Source organism: Eulemur rufifrons, chromosome 2 (genome assembly GCF_041146395.1).
Source record: "Eulemur rufifrons isolate Redbay chromosome 2, OSU_ERuf_1, whole genome shotgun sequence".
Lineage (NCBI taxonomy): Eukaryota > Metazoa > Chordata > Mammalia > Primates > Lemuridae > Eulemur > Eulemur rufifrons.
The window spans coordinates 7277681-7289756 of record NC_090984.1 but is presented as its reverse complement, the minus strand read 5'-3'; the positions used below and the strand labels follow the sequence as shown (position 1 = coordinate 7289756).

General features: G+C 61.7%; 1 protein-coding gene across 1 annotated transcript in view; it reads left to right on the top strand.

The window, feature by feature from the left end:
• Positions 1-7660, top strand: part of SIN3B (SIN3 transcription regulator family member B) — a 40502-nt gene extending 32842 nt beyond the window's left edge. The window contains 5 exon segments of the mRNA XM_069477224.1: positions 1903-2076; positions 2420-2512; positions 5031-5125; positions 5580-5787; positions 5901-7660. Of these exon segments, the coding sequence (XP_069333325.1) occupies positions 1903-2076; positions 2420-2512; positions 5031-5125; positions 5580-5787; positions 5901-6131 (801 nt within the window). The 3' untranslated portion in view covers positions 6132-7660.
• Positions 7661-12076: the final 4416 nt, after the last annotated feature.

The following is a 12076-nucleotide window of genomic DNA, read 5'->3' as shown; positions in this document are numbered from 1 at the left end:
CTGTGGAGGGGAACAGGGCTGCCGTCAGAAAATCGGCCCCAGCTGAACGTGAGCGAGCGGAAACGGGTCACAGACGGAAACAGCAGAGACCCCCGACAGCCGGTTTCTGCCGGATTGCTGCTCACGACCTCTGCTGTCCTGGTCATTGAGTAGGCTGTTTGTTGTGACGCGGAAAGGAAGCTGGAGAAACCAGTAATGCCATTACTCCCCACCCAGACGCAGTCACTAGAACGTCTCAGAAAAGACGTTTCTTTCCAGGGTCGAAAGACTATTTATTGACGTTAACACAGACGTGCATTACCGCGCCCAAATCCAAAACAGGCAGCCCGATGCATTTTCACAAACAGAACCCCCGCCCCGCCACCCTGTGTCCCCTCCCAGCCACCTGCCTCCCGCGGCCACCAACTACCCCGATTCCTGCACTGAGGTAGCTTCCCTGTCTGGAGCCGACTGTCCCGGCTGTGTCCAGGGAGCCTCTTTCTGTGAGATCCTGTGTTGCGGTGCTCACACCTGCCAAGGATTCCTGGGAACCAACCCCAGTTTGTCCGCCGGTGTCCTGAGGACGGGCATGGGGTAGTGCCCCGTGTGGTGTGAGTCCCCCGCTGGAGTCTGTGCATATTTCTGCCCTGCCCCGGCGTGAGGTACAGGCAGGTGTGTCCAGCCTCGGGGGAACTGTCCGGTTTCGTGGTTGGCTCCCACCAGCAGCGGCCAAGGCCACGCTCCCTGCTTACCAGGGCTCTGGGTCATCCTTCCTTCCGCTGGAGATTGGTGGGGTCTCACTGGGGCTCGAGTTACAGTTCCCTGATGGCTCCTCTGGTCCGGCCTTGTCATCCCTTTGTGACCCTAGGGACGCCCTCAATTGTGGAAACTTGTCCACAGTGTACCCCTGTCTAGATTGTGTCCATGGGGTCTGCCCTGTTCCCGTTGGTGGCTGGGAGGCCTGTGTCTCTGGCCGCAAGGACTTATCGGAACCCGCGGCTGCATCTTGACACCTTCACTTTCCTGCGTGCCAGGAATGGGTCCCTCCCCATCACCATCTGCAGAAGTGGCCACTCCAGCTGGCGATGGAGAAACTGGCGCCGGGCAGCCTGGAGAGGACGCCAGGGCCCTGCACAGGGGTTGGAGGCAGCGATGTTGGGGGCGCCAGGAGGCTGAGCCCTGCGCCCGGCTGGGCATCCACAGCTCCAGCCTCATTTGTAGCAACAGAGGTTGGACCAGATTTGGCACTTCGATGAATACTTGAGAAAAACCATCCCCCTTTCCATAAACACCTCCTCTAGAAACTGTTAAAAATGAAGAACAAAGAAAACGGAGCTGTTTAGCTGGCGCTGTGGTCAGGGCCTCGAGCAGCCTTGCTGTGGCTCTGCCAGGCCCCGACCAGGTGCCCACACGGGGCCCTCCATGCTGATGTTTGTCACCTGCCTTGTCAAGGTCCTGTCTGAATGCTTTGCCTCACTTTTTCTTAAAAATTCGCATTTGTGGTATTTAGCAGTGGTAACTGGTATTCAGTGGGTACTTGCCATGTGCCAGGCACCGTATGAGACCCATGTGTGTCTTCCATATCTTCCCTGTGTGTTTCTCACACCCAGGTGGGGTTCGCAAGTCTGGTCTGGTCTGGTCCGGTCTGGCCTGGTTTGGGTCTGGGTTGGTTTGATCTGGTCCGGTCTAGTCTGGTTTGGTCTGTTCTGATCTGGTCTGGTTTGGTCTGTTGGATCTGGTTTTGGTCTGGTTCGTGTACAGCACTGAGGTCACCCCACGTGGCCTGTTTGGCTCCTGGTTTTCATCCTCATGTCCCGGACTCTCCACCCTGGTGTTTCAGGCCTTTGCTGACTTCCTCTTTGGGTGAGGTGGGGGGCGCCAGCGGGAGGCGTGGTGGGCACCCACTGCTCTCCCTCCCGCCAGCTGCACCACCTCGTGAGCGACGACGTCTGCCTGAAGGTGGTGGAGCTGTACCTGACCGAGAAGAAGCGGGGGGCTGCTGGCGGGAACCTGTCCTCTCGCTGCGTCCGCGCTGCCAGGGAGACCAGCTACCAGTGGAAGGCCGAGCGGTGCATGGCCGACGAGAACTGCTTCAAGGTAGGGGCTGGCCGAACTCGGCCACGTGCTGGGCCACGGGAGCCGGGGTGGGAGCGAGAGGGGGCGGCCTGAGGAAGCCCCCAACCCTGGCGACAGCAGGGGAGCACCGGCCGCTTGCACTCCGCTCTGGAGTCAGGCCTGGGCTGGACTCTGGTTCGGCCGCTGGGCGGGCCCGGATACCACAGCTTCGTGTGCTGAGCCCAGGAGGGTCCTCAGTCCCGCAGGGAGGCATCAGAGCCCCGGGAAGATGGCAGAGGCGGGCCCCTGGTGGCCTTGCACCCTTGTCCTGTGATTGGCCAGGCCGTTCAGAAGTTTAGGCTGCTTGTGTCCCAACCCCCGCCAGGTGATGTTCCTCCAGCGCAAAGGGCAGGTGATCATGACCATGGAGCTCCTGGACACTGAGGAGGCCCAGACAGAGGACCCTGTGGAGGTCCAGGTGAGGCCCCGGCCCTGCAGTCCACACTGCACGCACACGGGGGAGGTGGGGCAGGGAGCAACCAAGGGCCGCAGCGTGGGGCTCCCACCCCAAGGGCCCCTGCTCCTGCCAGCCAGACAGCCGCAGTGTCCACCGGGGACCCTCACTGCGCGTTGAGCGCTCTCACCGTGGGAGCCAGCAGGGCTGGGGTTGCCTCCCCCCCCGCCCCTCGGCCTTCCGTCTGCACTCGGTCTCCAAAGAGCAGGTGGGCCCTTGGGAGCCGGCGGGTGTGTCCGAGGGCAGGAGGGCAGGAGGGTGGGCGAGAGCCGGGCTGCCACCCCACCTTCCCCTGGCCCCGCTCCAGGGCATCTCCAGGGCACGTGCCCTCCGCACCCCGTGTCTCTGGCTGAGCGCTCGGCGTTCCAGTTCCCGATCACCGGGTGATGACCCACCTGGCCCAGACTCCAAGTCACACATTCCACAAGCACACGTTTCCCCACTCACCTCCGCCACCCTGGTGACAGTTAAACACAGACTGGCACTGTCCCCAGGGCAGTCATGGAGGCAGCTGGGGTTCCTTGCCAGGCCTCCTCATCCCCCTCGTTCCTCCTGTCCATGGCTCCTGCTTGCATTTGTCTCTCACGCCTGTGTGCCTGTCACTCAGCTGGGGGGCCGAGGTCATGTCCTGGGGCTGCCACAGCAGAGGGTCACAGACACTGCTTGGAATGACAGGAATTGGTTCTGTCACGGTTCTGGAGGCCAGAAGTCCAAAGTCAGGGTGTCGACAGACACCACCACCCCCCAAGGCTGTCGAGGTGGACCCTTCCTTTCTCGCCTTTTCCACCTTCTGGTGACTCCAAGCGTTCCTTGTCCGTAGCTGCGTCCCTCCGGTCTCTGCCTCTGTGTCCATGTGGCCTCACTGTGTGTTTCTGTGACTTTCCTTACAAGGACACTAGTCATTGGATTTAGGGCCCACCCTACTCCACGATGGCCTCACCGTGACTAATTATATCTACAAAGACTTTGTTTTGTAATAAGGTCACGTTCATAGATACTAGAGGTCAGGATTTGGACATGTCTTGTTGGAGGATGCCACTGAGCCCGCACAGTGACTAGCTCGCCTCACCTGGCCTGGCACGTTCCAGGTGTCGGCACCAAAATTCCCATGTGCTGAGAACCCCTTCCCACCAGGATGGTGGGTCTGCACTTAGCTGCCTTAAAATCTTTCCTGGAGCCCAGCTGTCTATAAACAAATAAGTAAGTACATCAAAAATATGATTGCTAGGGCCAGTCACGGTGGCTCACACCTGTAATCCCAGCACTTTGGGAGGCCGAGGCAGGAGGATGGCTTGAGACTAGGAGTTTTAGGCCAGTCTGGGCAATATAGCAAGACTGTGTCTCCAAAAAAAAAAAAAAAAAACCCACAATTAGAAAATAGAAAATTTAGCTGGGCATGGTGGTGCGCACCTATAATCCCAGCTACTCAGGAGGCCAAGGCAGGAGGATCACTTGAGCCCAGGCATTCAAGGCTGCAGTGAGCTATGATCACACCTCTGCACTCCAGCCTGGGTGACAGAATGAGACCCTGTCTCTCAAAAAAAAAAAAAAAAAAAGGAAAACCATGATTGCTGCTGTTGCCTTGTCCTTAACTGGAGCAGCTAAGATCTGTGAAGCAGGGGCTGGAACACTGTGTCTGCCCAAGAGCTTTCTGGAGAAGCTGAAAGATGCCCTGTGTCTGTGGTGCTGGCTCGGGGGGGGTGCTGGGCCAGTAGGCCCCAAGCCTCCCTCAAGAGCTGGGGCTCCCCTGCCACTCCCCCAGCAACGGGGGGCTCCCTTTCACAGCACCCCTCCCTCCCTGCCTCTGGGCTCTCGGGCCGCAGGGCTCCCCACCCAGGAGACACTTGCAAAGGCAAGAGAGTGTGGGGGCTGCACACCCTGCGCCTTCGGGGACTTCACGGGAAACATGGTTTTTAATTACGAAGTTTGATTCTGGAGGAGACTTTGGCTTCAGCAGGGTGGTGAGCAGAGGGAAGGTCACCGACACTGCAGGCCACGCCCACCCTGTACCTGGGCGGCCCCTGCAAGCCCCGCCTGTCACTCACCCCAACCCGTACCTGGTCGTCTACCTGTCGTTTGTGTCCTGGTGTCTCCTTCTATCTTTCTGTCCCCTCTTGGCCTGGACCCTGCTCTGTGTGTGAGGAGCCCCCCACCCCTGTCTCCCGCTGTGAAGTTAGCATGTGAGGAACACAGACCTGTCCTGACACAGCCTGGATTTATCTACTGAGACACGAAATGCCAGTTCCATAGTTGTCTCAACCACAGCCTGGCTGTGCCTGTCCTGCTGTGGCCGAGCCCTTTATCGAGAGCCGGAGCCTGGGAGTTCTGGGGTCCCCATCACAGATCAGAGGCCTCAGCAGCTGCTGTTGTCCTCATATGCTTTGGGGACAGGGGGAATGAAACCCCCCCGAGCTCATCAGGGTCAGAGAGGCCTGGGCCCTGATGTGGGGTTGTCACAGGCTGTGTCTCTCCCTGTCCCCAGCACCTGGCCCGGTATGTGGAGCAGTACGTGGGGACCGAGGGTGCGTCCAGCTCGCCCACTGAGGGCTTCCTCCTGAAACCTGTGTTCCTGCAGAGGTGAGAGGCCCCAACGCTGGTGTTCAGTCCCTCCCTATAGGCCCAGGGAACCCCCATTGTCCCATGGAGGCTGGACATCTGGGAGCACTTCTGAGTGCCCGCGTGTGCTGAGGTGTGGCCCTGCCCGCCTGGCCCCTGGGTCTGGAGCCAGCAGAGCGGTAACCCCGGGGCGGTGAGGGGTACAATCTGGGGTGGGGGTCCTGCTCTCCACAGTGAGTCAGCGGGTGGAGGGTGAGTGCCCATCCCTGAGGCAGAGGCTGCCAGAGCCCGTAGGGTCAGGCCAGAGGTGGGTGGGAGGGGTCTCTCCCATTGCTTCAGTTTGCATTTCCCTCCACCCCTGGGAGGCGGCACATCTTCCACTGTTCCTGGAACACGAGGGTTGCCAGGTCTGCAAACCCTCCCCTCTGCCCCGCCACCGGGCCCTCGAGTCCATGAGGCCTCCCCTCACCCCCAGGAACCTCAAGAAATTCCGCCGCCGGTGGCAGAGCGAGCAGGCGCGGGCCCTGCGCGGCGAGGCCCGGAGCTCCTGGAAGCGCCTGGTCGGGGTGGAGAGCGCGTGCGACGTGGACTGCCGCTTCAAGCTCAGCACGCACAAGATGGTGTTCATCGTCAACTCTGAGGACTACATGTACCGCCGCGGCACCCTCTGCCGCGCTAAGCAGGTGCCAGCCCTCCTGCCGCGTCCTGGGGCCCGGGTCTCCCCAGTGTTGCCCCCACCTCTCCTGGGGTCCTGAGGGTGCCTGGGCCACCCTGACACCCAAACCCCTCCCTGCAGGTGCAGCCGCTGGTGTTGCTCCGCCACCACCAGCACTTTGAGGAGTGGCACGGCCGCTGGCTGGAGGACAACGTAACAGTGGAGGCAGCCAGCCTGGTGCAGGACTGGCTGATGGGCGAGGAGGACGAGGACATGGTGCCCTGCAAGACGCTCTGCGAGACGGTGCACGTGCATGGCCTGCCCGTGACCCGCTACCGTGTGCAGTACAGCCGCCGCCCGGCCTCGCCCTGACCTGTGCCCGCCACAGCTGGCGCCTCACAGGGCACCCACCTCCCTCGGCCTGGGTCCCACCGGGGGCGTGTTCACCGACGACCTGAGGGGAGCGTCTCCCGCCCCGCCGCTGCGGGACAGCTGCTCCAGAGCAGGGCGCCGCCTCCCCCGGCGCCTCGGCTTCCTGTGGACCCGTCACGTGCCAGCCTGAGCCTCCTGCCCTCGAACCCTGGGGCTCAGCCCCCGCCACGGGGGTGGGTGGGCGCCCCGGCCAAGGAACAAGCGACCGCGTTTGTGCACCTGCCCTGGCCCCGTCCGTCCTTCACACGTGCCAAATCCCCGGCGGGCAGCACCACCGTCCTGTAGTCGTAGGTGTCCTGGAAAAGTGGCAGGAGACCAGCCTCTCGAGACACACCCTTGGGAGGGGTCGGTGTCCTAGAGACGCTGACCAGGAAGGAGTCGGGCCCTGGGTGGACCCGCTTGAAAAGCGAGTCCTTTGGGAACACTCTGAGAGCTGCCAGAAACCCAGGGCCCTCCGTGAGCCCTGCAGCCACGCCGTCGGGTCCCGCTTGGCAGCGAGGGCCACGAGCAGGCAGGAGCAGCCTCCGGGGCCCCGCTCTGGACAAAAGAGATGCCGAACCCCGCGTCGGCTGGGCCCACGGGGGCAGCTGTCTGCTTGGCCGACGTCCCTGCCCGGCCGCGTGCCCCGCCGTAGGGAGGGCTCGGCCACGGGCGCGAGGTGGATGTGGCCGAGGGAGACGCACACGCACACGCATATTTATTCCTTTACGCTGTCTCAGTGCTTGTAACTTCTGCAGCCAAGTCCCGGGCTCCTTGGGGATGAGATCTCTCCTCATGGGACTCTGAGTGCCACCCTGCCCCCCCCCTTCCTGCAGCTGCCCCCAAGGAGCCAAGTGTCCTCCCACCCATCCCAGGCCCCTCACAGGGCAGCCTGGCCTCTCAGCAGGCCATTTTGTCCCTTTGTGAGGGGCTGAGGTGACTGTCTCGCAGAGGCTCTCTGTGCCAAGAGTCCTGGGCGGCTGGGGCTGGGGCGGCCCAGACCCTTCCCCCGCTGAGAACCCCAGCCTGGCCCTGGCACCCGCACACCGGGGGTGGCTCCATCCACAGGTGGGCCCAGAACAAACACAGCCCTCGTCCTCAGGCCACAGAGCTGTGCCAAACTAGGTTTCCTAGGGACCTGGGGGATTCCGAGGCTGACCCGCCTGCCCCCGGCCGCCCCCGGCGTCTCCCCCAGCGCGGCGCAGGCACTGTGTGCGCACGCATCCTGTTACCCCTGGGGCTCCTGAACCGGACCTTGGCCAGCCTTTCGCCCCTCCTGTGCCTGGCCTGCCCCCCCGGGGGGCCTCGTGGGCCACACCCCAGGCCCGGAGATCCCGCCGAGCCCTGCCTTTGTCACCGCAACTCCTGCCCGACCCCGCATGCTTCTAGGGAGCGTCTCTTTTCCGTTTTTTGAGGAATTTCTGTTCCGGGCCTTGCTCTTCCTTTGCAGATGTTTTGAATGTAGTTCTTCTTTTCTATTTATTTGCACATTAAAGTTAAAAATTAAATATTGATGTAAAGCCCTGGGGTTCTGTTGGTCACTTCCTTCGAGAATCTTGACACTTGCCACTGCCAGGGGAGTGGCCTGGACCCACCGAGAGTGAGGGAACGTGGAGTGCGCCTGCCTGGCCCCCGGGAGCCCCCAAGCCCCGCCCCAGGGTCCCTCTCTGTACAGTGGGTCCCTTCAGGTGGCAAAGCCGGGCTCTACCAAGGTCGTCACACACCCACCCCTGCCTTGCCACAACATGGAAGTGTTTCTAGAATATTCTTGCCCAACTCAGTTTTCACATCGAGTAAAAATCACAAGTGTCTCCTTTGCTGTAGCGTTGCGTGTATGACATCTGATTTAAAGACCATAGTGTTTGCTCCGAGCTTTCTGTGCCCAGCCTGTGCAGCCAGGCTCGTGCCGACGGAGGCCCACACCTGCAGCCCCACAAAACCAGTCTCTGTGCGGGTCCCTGGTCCCCTCCCCAGCCGTGTCCCCCACCCGGAATCTCACCTCCTGGTCTTCACTGTGGTCGTGTCTCCTCCTCTCCAGGCCAGACAGCCCCCCTGCCGCCACCGGGTCCCCACACCTGCTTCCAGGTGATAGGAGCCCACACAGCTCTGCTCCCGGCCGATACCCCTGGAGGGTTCCGCAGCAGAACTGGCTGGCCCTCGGCTCTGTGGGCTTGCCACCTCTCCAGGCGCTGTCCCCAGCCTCCCCAGTGGCCGTGTGCACGCGGCACAGCTGAGCTGCCCTGGCAGTGTCCGACTGCACCCCCCACCAGAGGGTCATGGATGCCAGCCCCGGTTTCCTTCTGCCTTCCGTTGGGGGAGTGCCCAGGACCTCCTCTGGGCCCCGAGACCGGCCTTCCTTGGGAAAAACAGGGAGGGGCGGGCGGCCTCCAGGAGCCAAGAGCAGGACCTGAGAGCTGCCACACCTGGGACCGGAATTCTGCCCACGGCCAGGTGAGCTCCGAAGACACTGAGATACGCAGATGGGCCCTGCTGACACCCCAATTGCAGCCTTGTGCGACCCCAAGCAGAAGACCCGGCCTACCAGGCCCTGACCCCTGACCTGTGGAAACATGAGGTCACGAAGACGTGTTGCTCTGAGCTGAGCCATGTCATGCAGTGATGGAGAAACAGCCTCATTCATAAAGCAGCCACGTGGCCGGCACCGTCCCTTCCGCCTCCTCCAAGTCTGGTGCGTTGGCCTGTTGCTAGCGAGCTGTCTCGCCGGCCATTTGCAACCTAGAGCCAGCACTTTATAGTGATGGCTCTTGCTGAGAAGGAGGCTGGTGGCTCCAGAAAGCAAGCTGGACACCACCCAAGGATCGTGCTTGTTTGGTATTTCCCCAAAGGAGGTGAAAACTGGTGTCCCCCCAAAAACCTGCACACGGAGAGTGACAGCAACTTTACCCCATCACTGCCCAAACTTGGAAGCTGCGAAGACGTCCTCCGGGAGGTGAATGGATAAACAGACCGTGCTACGTCCAGACAATGGAATATCATCTGGCGTTAAAGAGAAATGCACAATCAAGCCACGAAAAGCCGCAGAGGAGCCGCAAGCGCGTATTACCACGTGAAAGCAGCCCGTCTGGAAAGGCCGCAGACTGCACCGTCCCAACTACATGACGTTCGGGGAAAGGAAAACTGCAAACGGCATAAAGACCGGCGTTGCCGGGGGCTGGGAGGGAGGGATGAGTGGGCGGAACACAGGGGATGTCTGGGGCAGTGACACTATTCTGTGTGACACCACAATGGCGGGCACATGTCATCAGGCATTTGGCCAACCCACAGAATGTACTGCACAGAGAGTGACCGCTAATGTCCATCAGGGGCTCTGGGTGACGAGGACATGTTGGTGTAGGTTCGTCTACAGCAACAAATGCACCACTCGGGGGCGGCGGTGGGGGGGGTGTTCAGCAGGCTGTGCTCATGTGGGGACAGGGGCATGTGGAATGCTCTGGACCTTCCACTCCATTTTGCTGTGAGCTCACAACTGCTCTCAAAAATAAAGTTGAAAAGAAAAAGCAAGTTGACCCAGCCGAAGTCAGTCTCAGGATCCTGTGGTGGGGCTGGGCCGGGCTGGGTGGGAGCCTGTGGGCCGAGGTCTTGGGCACGAGACTTCCCAGCCCTTCCGGGGCCTTTGGGATCCAGGCCGGGCTCCTGGGCCCAGCCTGGGTTTCCGACTCTGCCCCACCCTGAGGTTGTCCACCTCCTTCTGAGCGGAGTGTCAGCCCTTGGTACAGTTGAGCAAACAGGCTCAGATTTGGGGCTCCAGACAGGCTGGCCGGACCCCAAGCCTTGGTTCTTCCATGGCCACCTGTGCAATCCTGGGTGTGACCATTGGCCCCTGGTGACATAGGGTCATGGCACCCTCCTCCCTGCCCAGAGGGTGAAGCCCAGCCTGGGAATGAGGGGAGGTGGCATCACGTTTGTGGCGTCTACCTCGGCCGCCACCCTCGATCTTTCAGTGGAGACACTGAGGCAGGAGAGGGGGTCTGTGTAGGGACCACACCCGAGGGCTTTCGGGGGTCCTGAAGGGTTGGAGGGCGAAGAGTCCAGGACAAGCCACTGACCCGTGTCTGTTTGCCAATTTCCCTCCATTTAAAATTATTCGAATTGCTGGGAAACGCACGTAACAAAGTTTACCATCTCACCGTATCTCAGCGCGCAGCTCAGTGGCGCTGAGGACATTCGTGATGTGCAGCCACCGCCGCCAGCCACCGCCGGAGCTTTCTGACACTCCGCCCTCCCCAGCCCCTGGCGCCCACCATGCCGCTTTCTGTCTGTGAATCTGACGACTCGGGGAACTCACATTGGTGGGGCCACACAGTAGCCATCTTTCTGTGACTGCTTATTTCACCGAGCAGAACGTCCTCCAGGTTCCTGTGTCAGAATCTCCTTGCTTGTTAAGGCTGATAATAGTCCGCCTTTAAAAAAATAAGTTTTTATGATCAGTAACAGGCTGAAAGAAAATTCCAACAGCACAAATGAGAACATGTAAGACAACAGACACTGGGTTCCTCTCCCCAGAAGCAGTTGTGCCTAGCGTCCTCCGGGAGGTGCCTGGGCACAGCTTGCGCCTGATCACGATGGCATCGCTGTCACCTGAGGCCCTGTACCTTCGCTCGCCGCGTCTGGGGTTCCCTACCCACCCCATTCTGGCACCGTCTTTCCCGGAGAGGCCGTTGCCGGGCAATGCCTCGCTCCGCTGCCACGAACGCCCTTGCACAGACGTCCTCCTGTGCGTGAGTGACTGGCAGAAACTCCCCGACTCGCAGCCCTCGAGGCTGAGGGTGTGCGGTCACAACTTCTTCCGTGCAGTCACCGAGGGCCCTGCCCCGGCGTCGCCGGCTGCCGGTGTTCCGAGCCTCCCCGCCCGGTTTCCCCGATCTGCTCACACAGGAGGCAGGGGGCCCAGGCCTGGGTTTCCCCCGGGCTGAGCGTGTCCTCGGCTACCTGCTTCCGAGAGACACAGGCGTGGAGCTGGATTTGTCATTGGTGGTGGCGGAAACTGCTCAGAAACGGGGGAGGGGCGAGGCCTCTGGCTGAGTGCCCTGCCTGGGTGGGAGCGCTCCAGGCCTCAGTTTCCCCTCCCCGGGTTGGGGGCTGATTCTGTCCAGGACTCTGCTCAGTCACTTCCTGGCTGGTGCCGGAGTCCTTGAGTGTGTGACCGGAAGATCAGGGCTGGAACAGGCAGGAAACGCGGGCCGGACCTCTCCCCCATCCCTAGTTCACTTTATCTTCCCTGCCCCTGCCCTGCTGCCCCCCACCTGGTCCTCCTGCTCCCCCAGGGCACAACAGGTCCTGCGTGCAGGAAAGAGAAAGGGCACCTGCCTCTGAGCCTCAGTTTCTTCATCTGCATAGTGGGCATCCCCGCAGGGCGGCCGGGAGCAGGGATGTGCGGGAGGTGGGGGTGGGGGCTGGAGGAGGGAATGCCACCTCCCTTGGTGGCCACCCACAGTCACGCCTGGGGTCCCAGGCTGAGGGGGGACCAGGACAGGAGCAGAGGGGCTTTAAAAACCAGGACAGGTGACTTCCAGGGGGCACCAGCAGGGTCCCCTTGGGCCCCCAGGGTAGTACATGGTCAGCATCAGGGACTGGCTGAACAGAGACCCCCGCCTCCCTGCAGCTGTCCTCAGCGGACCCCAGACTCGCAAGGCGCCCCTGTCTCTGCACCTCACTTTGCTCCTGCCCAGGGGCTGGTGCAGGGGCAGCTTGGGGGTGAGGCAGTGGCGCGACGGGGCAGCCCCTGCTGGGGACCCTGGTACCGCAAGGGTTGCTGCTCACCTGCTCTGACCTCGGACCCAGGCAGGCAGGCCTCTTGCTATCCTGCCCAGAGACAGGACGTGGGGGCGGCTTCAGGAAGACCCAAGGGCCCCCACCGGGGGCAGAGGCTGGGGGGCCGGTGGTAC